This window comes from Capricornis sumatraensis, chromosome 4 (genome assembly GCF_032405125.1).
Source record: "Capricornis sumatraensis isolate serow.1 chromosome 4, serow.2, whole genome shotgun sequence".
Classification (NCBI taxonomy): Eukaryota; Metazoa; Chordata; class Mammalia; order Artiodactyla; family Bovidae; genus Capricornis; species Capricornis sumatraensis.
The window spans coordinates 1,666,663-1,685,729 of NC_091072.1; the positions used below are offsets into that span (position 1 = coordinate 1,666,663).

At 45.1% G+C, this 19,067-nt stretch overlaps 1 protein-coding gene across 1 annotated transcript in view; it reads right to left on the bottom strand.

Moving 5' to 3' along the window:
- The window catches only part of ZNF385D (zinc finger protein 385D), a 757,956-nt gene that overhangs the window by 515,439 nt on the left and 223,450 nt on the right, over positions 1-19,067 (bottom strand). The window contains exon 4 of the mRNA XM_068970436.1: positions 15,984-16,001. Within this exon, the coding sequence (XP_068826537.1) occupies positions 15,984-16,001 (18 nt within the window). The remainder of the gene's footprint in view (positions 1-15,983; positions 16,002-19,067) is intronic.

Consider the following 19,067-nt stretch of genomic DNA (forward strand, 5'->3'; position numbering starts at 1 on the left):
AGCCACAGTGAGCCCAGGAGCTACATGTGTGTATGTTATTACTATTTCCTCGTGGCCACGCTTGGTCTCCACTGCTGTGCAGGGCTCTCTCTAGCTGCTGCAAGTGAGGGCTGCCCTCCAGGTGCGGTGCTCGGCTTCTCCTGGGGGTGCCTCCTCTTCTTGTGGAGGGCGGGCCTCAGCAGCTGCTGTGCAAGGGCCTGGGCATGCGGAATCTCCCCTGGGGTCAAGCCCACGTCTCCTGCACTGGCAGGCAGACTCTTAATCCGGACCACCGGAGAAGCCCAAGGTATATTTGTTAAAGGAATTTTATGGATGAACTAATCTCCTAAAGTTGAAGATCCAAAGCCACACAGCTAGAAAGAGGCAGAGACAGGACATACTACTCTCAACTCTTTGCCTTTTCGCTCATATATTGATACTATCCTGTTCTGTGTATTTCTTTTTTGTTGTTCAGTTGCTCAGTCACGTCCAATTCTTTGCGACCTCATGAACTGCAGCGCGCCAGGCCTCCGTATCCTTCACCATCTCCCAGAGTTCACTCAAACTCATGTCCGTTGAGTCAGTGATGCCATCCAAACATCTCATCTTCTGTCGTCCCATTCTCTTCCTGCCTTCAATCTTTCCCAGCATCGGAGTCTTTTCCAATGAGTTGGCTCTTTGAATCAAGTGGCCAAGGTATTAGAGCTTCAGCATCAGTCTTTCCAATGAATCTTCATTCAGAGTTGATTTCCTTTAGGATGGACTGGTTGGATCTCCTTGCAGTCCAAGGGACTCTCAAGAGTCTTCTCCAACACCACAGTTCAAAAGCATCAATTCTTTTGTGCTCAGCCTTCTTTATGGTCTAACTCTCACATTCATACGTGACTACTGGAAAAACCATAGCTTTGACCATATGGACCTTTCTCGACAAAGGGATGTCTCTGGTTTTTAATATGCTGTGTAGGTTGGTCATAGGTTTTCTTCTAAGGAGCAAGCGTCCTTTAATTTCATGGCTGCAGTCACCATCCTCAGTGATGTTGAAGTCTGTCACTATTTGCATTGTTTCCCTATCTATTTCCCATGAAGGGATGGGACCCGATGCCCTGATCTTTGTTTTTTGAATGTTGGCTTTTAAGTCAGTTTTTTCATTCTCCTCTTTCATCTTCATCAAGAGGCTCTTTAGTTCCTCTTCACTCTCTGCCATTAGGGCACTGTCATCTGCATATCTGAGGTTATTGATATTGGGTTGTTGATATTTCTCCCAGCAACCTTGATTCCAGCTTATGATTTATCCAGCCTAGCATTTCACACAACTTATTTTGCATATATCTTAAATAAGAAGGGTAACAATATACAGCTTTGATGAATTCTTCTCCAAATTTTGAACCAGTCTGTTGTTCCATGTCCAGTTCTAACTTGTTGCTTCTTGACAGGTCTCTCAGAAACAGGTAAAGCGCTTTGATACCACATCTCATGAAGAAATTTCCACAGTTTGTTACGACCCACACAGAGTTCTGTACATTTCTGCTTATGAAATACACCGTGGTAATCACTTCCTTCTACGTGTGAGCTAAGCCGCGTTTTCGTGGTCGCAGACCCCTCGCTCATATGCTGTCCTCATCCTCCCACCAGACCAGGGCTTCCTTCGGCGCGCCCTCCATTGCATTTCGCACACCCGCTCACTCCTTTTGGGTCCCACCCTGGTCACTCTGGTTTAGACCCTTTTCACTTCACGGCTTGAACATTAAACTGAATTCCACCTTCAGCATATTGCTTCCGGAGTCGCCAAGTGTGGCATCTCTCAATACCTCCCCATCTACTGCTCACCCGTGCGGTCAACGCGTCTTTCAGGGTCTCACTCTGCGGTCTTAGTTTCTGCAGGCACTGACCTGCTCCACTGTGAGCTGCCGTCACGGTGCCTGCGGGTCTCAGCTCAGCTGCTCTCAGACTTCCTCACACGGCAAAGCCTCCTCCCTTCGCCCTCAACCAGCGCAAACCGGTCCAGCCTTTGATCACCAACTGCGGGTCCACTCTGAGTCAAAGCGGCAGTGTCGTTCTCTCTGCTGTATCATCTCGTCATCACCGCCATCCCCGTTCCACTCCTACAGACGATCACAGCACCGCTGCTCACAGAGCAGCTTCCCTGGTGGCTCAGCGGTACAGCATCCCCCTGCCAGTGCAGGAGACACAGGTTCAATGCCTGGGCCAGAAAGATCCCCTGGAGGAAGAAATGGCAACCCACTCCAGTGTTCTTGCCTGGGAAATCTCATGGGCGGAGGAGCCTGGTGGGCTGCAGTCCACGGGGCTGCGAAAGAGACAGACAGGACTTATCGACTCAACACAACAACAACTCGAAGAGTAAACTGGGGGAGACCCTGGATGGTTAGTTAACCATTTCCTACTGCTCTGCATTAAGATAAGGTAGAAACTGAAAGAAAGTATTTAAATCCTTGACATCAACTTAACATTAGTGTTACATGAACATGTGGAGATTTAAAAGTATCCATTTTCAATGGATTGGAAATTAAAAACCAAGAAATATAAAGCAGATCATACATGGTTTGAGAAGTCTTGCTTTATAGTATTTCAAAAAATATTCACACATTAAGTATTCAGTTTATGCTGAGATATCATGAATACATATTGTTTTCATCTTATAAATGTAAAAATAAAAGCAAAAAAAATGAGGGACAGAAAATGTATATGATTTACCAAAACATGTATTGTGATAGTGGTAAAAGTTTCTGTTTCGAATCTGGGGATCCCTCCTCTCTGTTCTGTTACTTATTTCTAGGGGAGCTGCCCAGTGATTGCCTCCTGCCTGGATGGAATGGGATAGACAGAGTAGTTCACCGTGGACCACTGAACAGCTCCTGGCCACTTAAACGTTTCACTCAGCTATTAATACAAATTAATGAAGCATTTTTCTTCAAGACAATGAATGAATACAATATATATTCTCTCTAGTGAGAGTTATTCTTTCCATCCATTTATCCTTTCAAGTAACTAACACTTATTCCATTTATTGAACACCTACTGTATCCCAGGCATTGCACCCAGCTGGGTATACACGAAGAAGGAAACAGTTACAACGAGTCACAGGTGGAAAGTAACCCAGGAGTTTTGAAAAGTTTTCTCATGTTTCATGTGATTTTAGGTGTCATTTGAAATCATTGGAAACTCAATTTTCCTATTTCATTGTTTCAAAAAAAAAAAGCTTTGAAAGGATTCCATCTAATGTGGAAATAAAATTCTGCACAGCTACAGCATGCTGCAAGCTACTAAGCATTAGCTTCTGCCTAAATGGTCTTTCTTCCTCTAATTGCTTTCTTCAGGATTGCTAATCTTCCAAAGAATCATTGTTTACATTATGCCTTTGCCCATTAACCAGAGGAGCATTTTTTTCCCACCCTTTCCCCCCCTAAGGAGAATTCAGAGGAACTGTTAACACAATTAAAGCTCAGTTTAATTTCTACGTTCCATTTGCATTTGCAATAAAACGCCACGACTGTGGGTCCTGGAGGGTTTTACGTGTCACGGGATCCGGTTTGTTCTGTCCTGTGTGACCTATGCAGAAAGAAGGTGAGGCTTCCCATGGAAGACATCAAAGCACTCAGATCCTATAAACAAGGTCATTTGGGATGTTCTGTTTGCATAGGAACACACCTTATAATAGCTATCCTGTTTCCTCTCTCTGTGAAGCTGAGAATCAACCCAGCAACCTTATGCCCAGATACCTATTGCAGCCTGCCGTCAGGTCTCAAAAGCACAGTGGCTCAGAATTTTGATCCACTGAGGAAATCAATTCAAGAGCAGACGCCCTCAATCTATGACCCATTCCCTGAGCCAGTGATTCTAGGTAGCACGCACATTCCCAGAAACGTGTTAGATTAGAAGGATGGCAGTGGCGTCGTACAGACTTTGGTAGTTATTGAAAGTTAATTAATTTAACTTGACCTTTCCTTGGAACTGTAAGGCACAATAGACTACTGGTGATAATTGATTCTGGAGAGCCTCCGAAATGGTTCAAGGAAAACACAGCTGGGCTGTGTAACAGTTCTTGTTTGCTCTGGATTATAAACTATTTTTAGTACTTAGTTAATAAACCTGGTTTCCTTAAGGGTCCTGCAGTAGAATGCATGACCTGGTGTGTCAGATGCTGTTGGAATTGGGATTTGCAATGGATGAACCTAAGAAAATTAACTCCGCTAATGCTGCTTGATGTTTAGAGCTGAGGCATTGGTTTTGCCTGCTTGTGGAGATAATTCACAGAGGTGGTTGTAACCCGTTTCATGGCTTCCCAAAATAAACCTACTTTTGTAGCCATAGATGGATTATTACAGTCTATCTCAGTTTATGCATAATATTTCATTAATTGAAATTATAACAGCAATAAATGACAACTTCAAAACACAATGATAAGCAACATGCATAAATTACTCCTTACAGATGCTTTACATATATTTTTCCATTTTAAGGCGATCGTCTTTCCCCGTTTTGGCATCTTTGAAGTTAATGATGCATCTTAATCACATATCTTAGAACTGATGACCTCTTGTGTGCGTGCGTGCTAAGTCACTTCAGTCATGTCTGACTCTTTGCAACCTTGTGGGCCATAGCTAGGGTCTTCTGTCCGTGGGATTTTCCAGGCAAGAATACTGGAGGGGGCTGGCTGCTCTCCTCCAGGAGGTCTTCTCAGTTCAAGGACCGAAGCCACAGCTCTTCTGCCTCCTGCAGTGGCAGCGAGGTTCTTTACCACTAGCGCCACCAGGGAAACCCAGTGACCTCTTAGGTTCAATAAAACAGGACAACTGATGTCCTCTTCTAAGAAACTCTCTAAAGGAAATACTTTTAGCCCCATCTCATATTTGAGGAAACTGAAGCACAAGGATCTCTTAAGTAACTTTTCAATGTGATATATTTAGTAAATAGCAGAGCTCTGATTTAAATGTAAGCAATCTGGCTCCTGGAGAAGGCAATGGCAACCCACTCCAGTACTCTTGCCTGGAAAATCCCATGGAAGGAGGAACCTGGTGGGCTACAGTCTACGGGGTCGTGAAGAGTTGGACACAACTGAGTGACTTCACTTTCACTTTTCACTTTCATGCATTGGAGAAGGAAATGGCAACCCACTCCAGTGTTTTTGCCTGGAGAATCCCAGGGACGAGGGAGCCTGGTGGGCTGCCGTCTATGGGGTTGCACAGAGTTGGACACGACTGAGGCGACTTAGCAGCAGCAGCAGCAGCAGCAGCAATCTGGCTCCAGATTGAACTTCTTCATTACCATGAGGTGTTGTCCCGTGGACTCATGTAGATATGATTTAAGTGCCACTTTCACAAGACCGTGTCATAAGAAACCACCACTGTCAGTTTGCTTTGACCCCATCAGTATGACGATGGCATTTATGTGTATAAAATAGAAAATACAGGGTATTCTGTGTGCTTTTACAGAAGAATGTTATCATGCTGTGCAATGTTTCTGTTTTCCTTTCATCATTCAATAATAATTTTTGCATGGGATTCTTTTAACTTGGCAACTTCTTTCTTAACTGCTGAATAGGATTTCATTACATGAATGGACATATGAGCGATCTTCATGTTTACACTATTATAAAGAGCCGTGTAATGAAACATTTCAATGTTGTCATTTAAACAAATTACTGTTTAGATATATACCAAGAATTGTAATTACTGGGTCATGGATACCCTTCTATTTGCTTTTTAGAGGATTTAAATATTTTAGCTGTGATGTACCAAATCTGTTATATAGCATTTTGTTCCTAAGATTAACTCTTTATTAATCTCATTATTTCTTAAACCCCTTTGAACTCCTTCTCTGTGCAGAGAGTCCTTTACAGCAGTCCCTAACCCTGTTGGCATCAAAGGCCAGTTTTTTGGAAAACAGCTTCCCGCAGGTGGGGGTGATGGTTGTGGTATGACCCAAGTGCATTGTTTTATTGTGCATTTTATGTATATTATTATTGCATTAGCTCTACCCCAGAGAGTCAGGCGTTCGATTCTGGAGGCTGGGGAATCCCTGCTTCAGACTACCATATTTATTTAGGTGTATACATACCCTACAGATATTTTGTAATAAGAACTCTGTTGACTTGGAGAGCAGAGGGCTGGAACAAGACTTACTCCCAAGAGCAGTTCTCTTGTGACATACCACCAGAATCGAAGCAGGTACCCCTGTTATTTTTCGTCATTCAAAGTCCTCTCAAATTTGTAAAACCTGGCAAGACAGCAACACTTTGCTTGTTACAAATGACGCTAACAAGAAATCAAATGACATGATCATTTATCTCTTACGGAATCAACAAGATCATAAATGGGGAGAAATATTGGTTTTCACATTCTTTCAGCACAGAGAGGTTAGTCCTTTTGACTCCAAAGTGTTTGTTTTCAGGAATGCTCCCTGCCAAACTGCAGTGTGATCTGAAGGACAGAACGTCTGCTCGGGAAAGGGCGCGCAGTATCCCGTTTATTGCCATTGCGGGGATCAGAACGCTCGCTCTGCTTTGTAGCTGCTTCCAGTCTCTGTCTTTAGTACAGTTGTTTAGCTCCTCATATGAGGAGCAGGGCTGTAACCCTGAAATGGTGTAGGCTTGTGTGTATCAGGTGATCGGCTCCAAACCAAACTTTCTTCAAAGGCAGGAAGCTATTAAGATGAATTTATTAACTGAAGTATCAAGTCCTTCACACGCTGTCTAACTCCAACACTCGGCTCACAGCTGCTGTGACACACAGAAGCACTTCGATGAAACAACAGTCACATGATTCAGGAAGCACTAAACTTAACACAAATAGTTGTCTCTGAGCCACTGGGTGCCACATTCAAAAGGGCCCCAGAGGGCCCGCATTTGGGAAGCTGCTTACAAACGTCAGCATCAGAGAACGCAGGAGCCTGCGGGCTGTTAGCTGGCGTCACATTCTCCCTGGGCTATCACACTGGCAGAGGGGGTGCGAGCTGGCTGGCTTTCTTCCCCGTTAATGTCTGCACCCTTCAGGGGAGACAAAGCAGCAGCAAGCAGGCAAGTCCCCCCTGCGCTCCGCTGAACCCTTAACTCAGTCCACTTTGGTTTGGCCAAACCGGTGGGAACAGAAGTAATAAACGGAATTCCCTGCTTGTCCTGGGGTCGGGACTCCCCGCACTCACTGCCAGGGCCCGCGTTTAATACCAAGTCGGGGAACTAAGATCCGGCAAGGCGAGCGCACAGTCAAAAATGATAACTAAATTAATGCATAAAAATATAACAATATGAAGGGCATGTGAATGACATGTAAATAAGGCCTGGGAAAGTGTTTCCAATGTGCGTGTGGCTTTCCACACCAGCCCTCACTCAAGGCTCCAGAAATATAAAAATGACTCGCACGGCAGGAGTTTGCTCCTGAATCTGATCTGAATCAGCACAGTCTCACCTGTGAGCTTGTTAGAACACCAGAAGCTCGGGCCCCGTTCCAGAATTCATAAATCAGGATTTGCACTTAAACAAGATCCCCTGATTCTCATATATTATTTGAGAAGCATTGCTCTGTATCATACAGTCAGTACTAATTTTGTTTTTAATTTTTATTAGACCAAGTACATGAGCAGTTGCCACATGGTGTTTTGTTTAGCTAATTATGTGGACTTTTTGGTACAAAGCACAGCCTTTTTGGAAACTTCTCCAGTTTCTCTACTTTGTCCTCAAAAAAGTGTGCAGGAACTTTGAGATAAAAGTAAACAGTGATTAAGGGAAATTGTACTTATAGTGTTCACATTTAGAATATTTACTCTGGAGCATGGAGTACAACTGAACAGTTCTTGCCATTTAATAAAATCCTCATTTAAAGATTCTTCTGAAAAAAATGTTATTTATGGTTATTTGAAGGTGACAGATTTATGCTTTCTCTCCTACCACATTAACAAAAAAGTGTCACGAGAAAACGCCATACATCATTGATGGGTTAGTTTGTGTGTATAAAAGATCATTATCTCACCCTTTTGTCCAGATTTATGACAAAGTCTTGGCAGTCTGTCTCCCCATCAAGAACTCTATTTTTTTTATTTTACAACTATTTGTTTTACAAGAATTAATCCATGAGGGAAAAGTCAAACTTAAAGTTAGAAGCATGTATTACTATCATTTAAAATCACCTTTGTATGCTTAAAAATATACTAGCAAACTCCTTTTTCCTTCATAAAAAGGAATAGCATCTTTCTAATGAGACAGTATCTAGCCAAATTGATCATGCCACTTACACATTCTAAGCCTTTGTTTTTACATCTATAAAATGAGAAGGTTTTACCTGAGATGAGGTTTTATAATATTCATTCATATAAAAAAATATGATTACACAATTCCACCATTTGTCTTCACTCATGCTATTTCATGGCATGAAGGAGCACCCACAGTTAGCAGAATTTGCCAAGATTCCTAAAATCTGAAATGATGCAGGCTGTAAATAAATTTACTGGAAACGATGAGAAATGTCTTTCAGTGAAACAAGATGCTTTCAGCAGAGCAAAATAAAGCATATTGACTACAAAATGAAGGTCATTTCATTTTTATTGTGTTGCATCCAATTGTTGCCCCTGTAAGAGTGGGGTTTATGTATGTGGGAAACGTGGCTGTTTGTTGAAGCATGGCATTTCTAGCACCATTGATGAGCTGTTCTCAGCAGCTAACGCAGGCTGAACCCAGGTAAGAACAGCTGGTCTCAGACAGAGACATGTTATCCCATCGCATCCATTTTCCTGTCCTCAGCAGGAAATCATAGCTATAAAGTCACATTTCTTGTCTTTCACAGGGAATCAATTCATGCAGCGCTTTATGGCATCCCAAGGGCATGTTAGTGGAGGGACGCTCAGACCCGAGCGCTGGTCTGTAGCACAGGATTCTGTCAGGATGCAGCGGGCCCACACCAGGCCAGGAAGACCGGGGTTGGTTACCTGATTGCTCGTTACCATTTTGCAAGAAAAAAAAAAAAAAAAAAAACAGACTGCTAAACTAAACACGTAGTACAACTATTACTATGAATTCTATTGGCTACTATTTGAGCAGAGTACACTTTACCCATGCAGAGCTGACCCTGCCGTTTGTAAACGCGCAGGCAGTTTATAAGTTATGAACACAGTGTCCTAAAACCGTCCTTTTCAAGCTGGTTGTTTGGATCCTGAGATATATTTTCCCATAGAAATAGTGTTTTACATGATAATTATATTCTCTGGTCAAATCTGAAAATCCTTTTCAACTCAGCATGTTGCTAAACTGAAATTATCAAGCATTTGGTACAGAGTGTGCCTCGAAAATCAGAAGACAACTCTGAAAGTAGCTTTGCCAAAGCAAAAAAAAAAGCATGAAAGTGTTAGTTACTCAGTTATGTCTGACTCTCTGCAACCCCATGGACTATAGCCCACCAGGCTCCTCTGTCCATGGGATTCTCCAGGCGAGAATACTGGAATGGGTCCCTTCCTGACCCAGGGATCAAATCTGAGTCTCCTGCATTGCAGGCAGATTCTTTACTATCTGAGCCACCAGATAAGCCCTACTGCCAAAGTAAAGTATTCCTTTATTGCTCTTACTGAGTTTCCCTTCTAAAGTCTACATTTTTTATCTTTGCTTCTAACCCTTAGCTATCCTTTGGAATAGTTTCATGGCCTTGATCCAGATATTAAGCTGGCTCCGGACCCTGGTTTGTGATGCGTTGGAGCCAGTTTGTACCAGTTCATAAGAGCGAATTTTTAAATATTCAGGAATTTTTGCATTCCAGTTGCTTTACATAGCCAACATTAAATATTAATTATCTATGCTTAGAGTTCAGTTCAGTTCAGTCACTCAGTCGTGTCCGACTCTTTTCGACCCCATGGACTGCAGCATGTCAGGCCTCCCTGTCCATCACCAACTCCCAGAGTTCACCCAAACTAATGTCCATTGAGTCGGTGATGCCATCCAACCATCTCATCCTCTGTCATCCCCTTCTCCTCCTGCCCTCAATGTTTCCCAGCCTCAGGGTCTTCTCAAATGAGCCAAAGTATTGGAGTTTCAGCTCCAGCATCAGTCCTTCCAATTAAGTGATATTAAATAAAAAGTGCTTACAATTAAGTGACATTAAAAATAAAGGTAATAAATGGTTGGAACTCACTAGCTCTTCCTTCTTTTACTATTTTACTGGTACCTCTTCTCTTGAGGTTGATGTACTGTTGACCGCATGGTGGAAACACTGTACAGCGGTGTGGTCCTCCACAAATCTCTGCAACTCTAGGGACAGTCACACGTGTTCGGAGCTTGAAATCAGCGCTGATGGGGAAATGTACACCAGGATCATCAGCAAACGCTACAAATCAAGGGTTGGTTTCTTTGATTGTTGATTGGCAGGTGAGTGAGAGAGACTTTGAGAGAAAGACTGAGTTTGTCTTACATATTTCTTTTTTTTTTAATTTTTTATTTATTTTTTTATTTTATTTATTTTTTTACATATCTCTTTATTTCCGGCCGTGCTGGGCCTTGGTTGCTGAGCTCGCTCTTTCCTTACTTGCGGCGAGCAGAGCTGCTCTACAGTCGGGGAACCTGCGCTTCTCACTGCGGCGGCTTCTCTTGTTGGGGAGCGCGGCAGGTTCCATGGCGCACTGGCTTCAGTAGTGACGATGCCTGGGCTTGGTTGCTCTGCAGCGTATGGGATCTTCCAGCCCTCAGATCGGACCCCTATCACCTGCACTGGCAGGGGGGACTGTGTACCACTGAGCCACCCCAGAAGCCTGAGACAGGTTGATTCTAAAGACTCAGTTGACACACTTGTAGAGGCTTGGTAAGACCAAAATCTACACAGTAGGTGGAGACCCGAGGACAGGTCCAAGAGACGCAGCCTGGCTGAATTCCTCCTTGCTCGAGAAGGTCCATCTTTGTTTCTATTAAGGACTTTAATAAGATGAGACCCAGGCACAGTGAAGAGGGTAATCTTCTTACTCACAGTCCACTGACTTAAATGATAGTCTCATCCCAAAAAATATCTTCATAGAAATATCCAGAATAAAGGCTTCCCCGGTGGTACAGTGGACAAGAACTCACCAGCTGATGCTGAGGACATGGGTTCAATCCATGGTCTGGGAAGTTTTCAAAGGCTGCAGGGTAAGGAAACCCACGTGCCACAACTACCGAGCCCGCGTGCCACAAGGACTGAAGCTCGGGCATCGAGAGCCAGGCTCTGGCGAGAGAGGCCACCGCAGGGAGGGCGCGCGCACAGCAGGCAGGGCACATGCGTGGCGGGGGAGGGAGCGCAGCTCCTCTCGCCACAACCAGAGGAAGCCTGGGTACAGCGGCCGAGACCCAGCCAACCAAAAACGAAGAAAGAAACACTTAGGTAAGTGAGTAATAAAAAAGAAATATCCAGAATAGAGTTGATCAACTATCTGACTGTCATGGCCCACACAAGTGGACATATAAAGTTAACTACATGTATCACACACGCACACGTCAACATCACCAGAGCACATGACTGGGGCCCATACCCCCGGTCGTCCGTCTGTTTCATCAAGCTGCTCAGCTTCCTGCTGCTACTTCAGAGGTGCGGCTGGAGGGTGGGTGAAGTGCCCCCCTGCTAGGAGGCATGGTATGTGTCTTGCGTGTGTGCTAAGGCATTCAGTCTTGTCTGACTCCACAGCCCTGTGGACTGCAGCCCACCTGGCTCCTCTGTCCATGGGATTCTCCAGACAAGAATACCAGAGTGGGTCGCCATGCCTCCTCCAGGGGATCTTCCCACCCAACCCACCTCTCTTAGGCCTCCTGCACTGGCTGGCGAGTTCCCACCAGCTCCGCTTGTCCCAGGGCACCTAACTCACAGCTCTGTGAATGTGGGTGCAGTAGCCGGGCCTGGGAGGAACTGATGCACGGGCTGAAGAAAGAGGGGAGGCGCTGCACACAGAACTGGGTGACCTTCCAAGGTGAGCTGCCTGCATCTGACCTCCCTCCAACCTCCTCTCTGACCGTCGCCCTCTCTCCCAACCTCCCTGGGACTAGCTCTATCCTGTATCCTTTCTGAAGAGATAGGGCCTCGGCTAAAAGTGTGATCCAAGCCTCAGAACCCCCCAGCAATGCGTACACTTTTGAGCTTAGTGTTGTTAAGCTGTAGAATGCTTCCTTGTCTGTACTGAACTGGAGTGACTCTACGCAAAGAAGTGGGAACATGGGCAGTTGATACATACCTATTGACGGAACTCCCTCTGGTTTACCTTTGGCAAGAACCATCAGTTGATGAGGCCTGAGTTCAAATGCATGATTAGCACTGGCTCTGAATAAGCAAACCTAACGATGGGTTGTGTCTGTGTTTCTAACAGTTCTTCCTACATAATGGCATTAACTTAATCTTGAGCAGTGGTCATGGTTGGATCCAGTGTCCCTACAGGCCTCTTCCAGCATATTCTTTCATTTGTATGTGTGGGCCACCTGGCTAGAACGTCTGTCGCCCCATTTGATGCCAGACTTTTTCAAAAGACTTGGCAAGGCCTCTCCTCTCCTCACCTCTCCATGGATGTCCCTCTGGAAGCAGCATTTATTGATTTATTTCCATGGATGTTTCAAGTTGCTCCACAGCACTCCCCATTGGAGGAAAGAAATGGGCCCCACCCTCTGCACAGGGGTTGGGGGTGGGGCTCACATAAAAATTGCATTTGGGGGAAACTTTTATGAGGACAAGATTTTAACTTGGGTTGTTGTAGTTTGTAAATTCTCAGTTGTAGCGTGACAATCTATTTCATGTATTGAAATGTGATGAACTCTGTTTAATTTCTGTGGATTTAATTTTAAATACCAAGCTTGTTTCTGAGTGTGCCCTTCAGCTATCTACTACCAATAATTGATTCTAACATTTTGGAAATCATTCAAGGAACCATAACTGCACTGTTTAATGACACAATTTATAAAAGTGATTTTGTGGAATGAAGAGACAATACTTGTGGCTGGAGAATTTAAGAGAGCAAAAAACAACAACAAAGCTAAAACCTTAAAGTCTTAGAAGTTGAGCAGATTGACAAATGCTTTAGAAATAAACATAAAAAAGATATTCTAGTTTTTAAGAAACATTTTTATAACAGTTATATATCAGCTGCTGTGTGGGAGGGAGACAAAAATTGACAACACAGATGGCATTTGCTCTCCTGCAAGTTGTTTAGGGGCAAAACAGTGTGATAAAAGCAAAAATAAAATAATTAATATGAATAACAATCATTCAGCAAAGGGAGCAGGACGATTTTAAAACATCTAGCAAAATGGTTAAAGTTTGGTATAGGCTCTGATGATCTCCAGATAGAAAATGTATAGAAAAGATACTTCTAAAATGGCTACTATCTTTTTCTTTATCATCCAGAACAATATAAGAAATTGAAGAGACAGAAAAAAGTATAATGAATAAATTGCTAAAATGACTTAAAATGTTGCTTTTAAAAATTATGACAGAATGTTTCCAGATGGATGGCATATTTCAAGTGAAAGCATATTAATATATTATAAAATAACAAGCATTTAGTGAAGAAAATTACATCACAGTGAATAAAATTACTTTTAACATAAAGTGATGAAATGATTAAAAATTTACTCCCCTTCCTTTTTCTTCCCTCTTATTCAAACTCAGTAAATACTCCTTCTGTTTTTGGGGCGATCATCTCCTCAACATCTTTCATCCCAGGTAATTCTTCCTCCAGGTAATTCTTCTTCCTTACAATGGAAGAAGATGTAAAAAAATTCGCATCAAGAATAACAGTTAAAAATTGTCTAACTTGAAAAATGTTCATTAGGTAGTAAAATAAAGATCTGGAATTGAGGAAAGTGAGCTAGTCTGGACCGTTAGATTTGCAGGTGATTAGAGAAGAAAATTTTATCTTGGGCTACATGGCCAAGAGCAAGAGGTAAAAAAAAGTTGTCAAGGAAGAAAGATGTGAACCACGAACATTTAATGAAGGACAGGGGAAGAGGAGTCTTTGGAATGAGATGGAGAAGGCAAGAGAAAAAAGAAGAGATGAAGACAGAACGCTGGGGGCGTGGGGCGGGGGTGCATTTTAAGAAGGAGGGGGTGTTCCCAGTGGTCCAGTGAGATCCAAGGAGTGCTCGGTTCTGAGATCTGAACTTTGGGTGATGCAGTCACGAACTTAGCAGCAATTTCTTCAAAGACACCTTTCATTGCGACTGTAGCAAAAGAAGGTAGAATCGAGGAGTGAGGAGTGAGTGGAGCGCAATGAACACAAGTGTCCAGCTGCTCTTTTCAGGAAGGCTGGCTGACATGGCAAAAGAATTGACAGGCAAGGGTGGGCTGGGGGACAGACTCAGTGAGGACAGGGTATTAAGGCTGGACTTGTATTTCAGATCCTCCAAGACCTCAAACTGATGGCAAAATAGCAGAGGGTGAGTCTTCCCACGGGGAGATGCCGGTTCCCCTGAGTCAGGCCCCAAGGCGGCAGCGGGCAGGTCTGGGCTCTTCCCCGACCACCTGCCTCCAGCCAACCCCCGATCAAGGAGAAACACCCGCAGGACGGCGCCGGAAAAGCCGCTGCAGCTCCCCTCCCCGGCGGGTGGCAGAGGCCGCGGGCCTGCCGCGAGAGACGGGTGAGGACAATTCTCGGTGCGAGAGACGGGAGGCCCCGAGGACAGGCCTCTGGCCCCGAGGACAGGCCTCTGGCTCCGAAGGCGCCAGCAGAGGAGAACCCGAAGGGGCCGAGCAGGAGGCCTGCACGACCCGCAGCCCCGCCGATGTCCAGCGGGAGGCGTGTGTCCGTGGGTCCTCCTGACACACAGGACAGACGGCAGGTGCAGAGCGCCGCAGGGCTCGCCTTAGAGTCTGTCCGCGATGGGCACCGAGCCCTCGGCGACGAGACTGGGAGTGAGGCCCGGCCGCCTGGCCTGCATCGGAACTGCCGCCCTCAGCTCTTGGGAGATTGTCGGGGCAAACCCTTCCCTCCTGCCCCCACAGAAGCACTTTTCCTGTCGGCCAGGCCATACAAAATGCACTTTACAATGCTGATGATCAGAGAGACCTTGGTGGCTTCTTAACTTTCCTGGGAGAGCGCTGGAGAGACTCCAGGCAGAAACAGGCAAAACCCAAGGAGCAGGCGGAGCAGGAGGGGGCCTTTCTTTTTCTCATGTCACCCGTGTTTATTCTCAGGCCATCCGTGCCCTCCCCGAGGGCTGGGGGACGCAGGACCGCAGGCTGAGTGGCTGAAAGAACAGAAGCTGATGGTCTCAGTTCTGGAGGCCAGACGTCTGCGATCAGGGCTTCCTCGGAGGGCGCCAGGGGAGGCCCTGACCCACTCTCCTCCTCTCCGGGGTCCTCTGGTGCGTGGCACTCTCCGTCTTCACGGGCAACTCTGTGTGTGTGTGTCTGAGGCCCTGCCCCCTTTTTTACTTTTTGTTTTATTTCCAGAAATTTTTATTGAAATCCAGTCGATTTACAATGTGTTAGTTTCGCGTCTACAATGAAGTGCTTCGTCTGTACGTAGATACGCACATATGCAGATGCACGCGCGCGCGCACAAGGAGCGTCCCAGGTGGCGCTCGCTAGTGGCAAGGAACCCGCCTGCCAAGGCAGGCTAGGAGCCTCAAGCTCGGTCGCTAGGCTGGGACGATCCCCTGAAGCAGGGCATGACGACCCTTTCCAGTTTTCTTGCCTGGAGAATCCCGTGGGCAGAGGAGCCTGGGGGGCTGCAGCCCACGGCTGAGCACAGAGGTGAGGACGCCAAGAGGCAGGGCTAGCGGGAGCCTGCGTTAGGGTTCATCTGCCGCAGCCGCACCAGGGAGTCCTCAGTGAGCTGGCAGTCCACACCCTGCTCGACTTCACTGGCGAGTCCCTCATTTGTCTATAGTGAATGTGAATTAATACCGCCACTGACTGCTAACCACAGTCCTGTCAGCTGTACTTCTCAAGGTGGGAAGGAGAAACACGGTATGAATGGCACTTGCTGCAAACGTCCCTTAAAAACAAAGCCAGGGCTTCCCAGGTGGCTTGGTGGTGAAGAATCCGCCTGCCAATGCAGGAGACGCGGGTCCGACCCCTGGTCTGGGAAGATTCCACATGCCCTGGAGCAACTAAGCTCGTGCGGAACAACTACCGAAGCCCGTGGATCCTAGGGGCTGGGCTCTGCCTCAGGAGCAGCCGCCGCGGGGAGGCCCGAGCCCCACCACGAGAGAGCAGCTCACGCACGCGGCAGTGAAGACGCAGCGCAGCAAAACACCGAGTAAAACCGTGTAAACATTTATTAAGGAGAAAACCCCCAAACCAAGTAACCAACCAGAATGGTCAATCAAGGTAAACTTGTAAGTCATAAAACCCACATTAAAACAAAAACTTAATTGCATTCAGAGGACAAAAATCAGGTATCAATGAGGCCAATATGCATAGAAAATGGAAAGCCCACCAAATATTAGCGTTCCCTGATTTAATCCTATCACCTTAGGCAGTTTCTAGGGGAAGCTCCTCTGCACTGTTCATAGGTGATGATGAACACTATACGGAAATCCGCAAGTAGGGATGTGTGAGGGGAAGGCCTGGGTGCATGCCGTTCCAACTCTGCTGCCCGAAAGCACAGGGCAGTGACGTGGAGACAGAGGTGGGCAAGGAAAAGAAGAGTCCGTCTGTACATCTTGAAGCACAAATACAAGAAAAGGGGGTGAACTGTTCAAACAGCCTTTCCTCAGAGGAGTCTCCCCCACCAACCTGATTAAAATGCTTCCCCCCTACTTTCACGTTTCAACCCCATCACCCTGTCTGTTTTTTCCCGAAAGTCCTTATCCCAACTGGACACTGTCTTATGTGGCTGTTTATCATCTTTCTTTTTAACAAGAAGGTAAGCGAGGCAAGCACGGGTTTTCTCTGTTTCAGTTGTATGTATCTAGTGCTTAGAACAGAATCCAGCACACAGGAAACATAAATGCTCGCTGAGGAAGTGAACGCTGTGACTTCAGAGCAATAGCGAGTATCCAGCTAATGTTCTGCCTAAGTGGCTCAATCAAGTTTGAAATCAAGATGAGAGGCCTTGTAATTTCCTAATTATCTGAGTTACATATTGCAACGAGGTGATATTCTATTATCAGTATTAAGAAGTGGTACACGTGTAAAATTCTAAAGACAGAGTAAGTTTCTGTTAACTTTAAATCTATACTAATTTCCCGAATTCAGTAATCCCCATAGAAGGATTATCTGCCATTGATGTGATTTAGCAAAGGGCCAGTCTGTGGGCTTAACAGTGGAAATAGAGCTCTAAGCTGATCTTAACATATTGAATCAAAAGAATACTATCAATGGCAACAAAGATTTTGGTTTCCATACGGGCAGGTAAAATATCTATTTTAATTCAACTGCAATATATACAGTATTACTCACTTCAAGAGTGACTGCAATTTACTTCAAAAAATAAGTACTGATACTCCTGGTGTTCCAGTGGTTAAGAATCTGCCTGCTAATGCAGGGGACATGGGTTCGAACCCTGATCCATGAAGATTCCACATGCCACGGGGCCACCAAGCCGTGGGCCTCAACCACTAAACGCTGTGCACCCAGAGCCTGCGCTCTGCAGCAGAAGGAGGCACCCTGCGGAGAAACCCGCGCCCCACAACGAGAGAGGAGCCCCCGCTCGCCACAACCAAGAGGACGCACGTGCAGCAGAAAGACCCAGAGAAGTCAAAACTAAACACAAACTTTAAAGAATGAAGTGCCAATGCCTGTTTCACGGGGTAGGAGTCAGTCTAAATGAAAGCATGGCTAAAAACAGTGGAAAGCACCTAGGATGCCCCTTTATCTTAACACTTTGAAAATGGAAGAAGCTAAGTTTTTAGAGAGGGAGAGAGATGGTTGCCCAAATTTCTCAGACCCTGCAGTCTACAGCCTTGAAAACCTACGGTGTCAGGGATATGCTGGTTCGGCATGGAAACCTCATGGGAAAAACAACAGTGATTGACTGCCTCAGGGTTGCCCAGATAAATTCCTCACGGACTCTCTGAGGATGTAGCAACTCAGAAACACCATTATCAGCATGCACTCTTACCCTTCACTCAGTGCTGACTCGTTTGTGCTTTGCTGTCATTAGATTTAAAACTACTGTTATACTTACTGATTTACTCTGGTAAAACTGTTGGGACTATAAGCATTGACTTCTTTCAAAAATACACTTGAATAAGCATCAAGATTAAGCTGTGGTGGTTTTCTTCCCTGACAAGTGCTATTTATATTCAAAGGAGCTAAACACAGGGTTTTAATGGAATTTAAATATAATTGAAAAGACACTGACTCTCTCCACCAACTTTCAGTCCTTTTACCTCATTGCATCCATGACCCTCTGAGGTTAATTTCCAAAAACTAGCTATTTGCACAGACAGAAAAGTCCAGACATGAAAATCAGTGTTTTTCTAGCCACTGGTTGAGACCAATTTGTGGATCGGTAAATCAGTTTGGTGTTTCATGTCTTACAAAGCGAACTAGATTAGAATAGAATGCAGAAGAGCAGAGTCGGTCCTGTGTTGTAAAGATAAGGACTTTGGGAAACGTCTTGATGGTGTGTATCTACATCTGGTCTACTGCGAAGTGTGCTTTTTAGAAGAGCTTCCAATGACAAAACTCTGGGAAACACCGGGGTGGAGCCGAGCACGGAACCGAGAGGCACACCAGCTGCAGCTGGCTCAAACATCCCGTTTGACACTGACTCAGTAACCTCTGGAGCCTCAAATTCCTCATCTGAAATGACAGTGATAATTCCAAGTGGTGAAATGGAAAAATATCGGTAGATTCAGAACCACCTTGAGCATGAGACAGAGCAAATTCAATTGACTTCACATCTCATTCATATCTGCTTTATCATCAAGATTCCAAATGTGAACTGCAGATTTTAGGAGGCAAGGGATATATGGCACAAAATTTGAAGCATTGGTGAAAATACCAACCAACAACAACAAAAAATAAGTGTCTCGCACGTGGCAGCAAGACAACCTCCTCTTAAATGGTACCCAAGTCATCAACCCATTTTACTGCACTGGACCACGTCGGGAGCTGGCACTTGAGATACACACCAATGAGTCATGATCTCTGTGAATAACAGTTTAAAAGGCTAGACGAAAAATAACTTAGCATTTA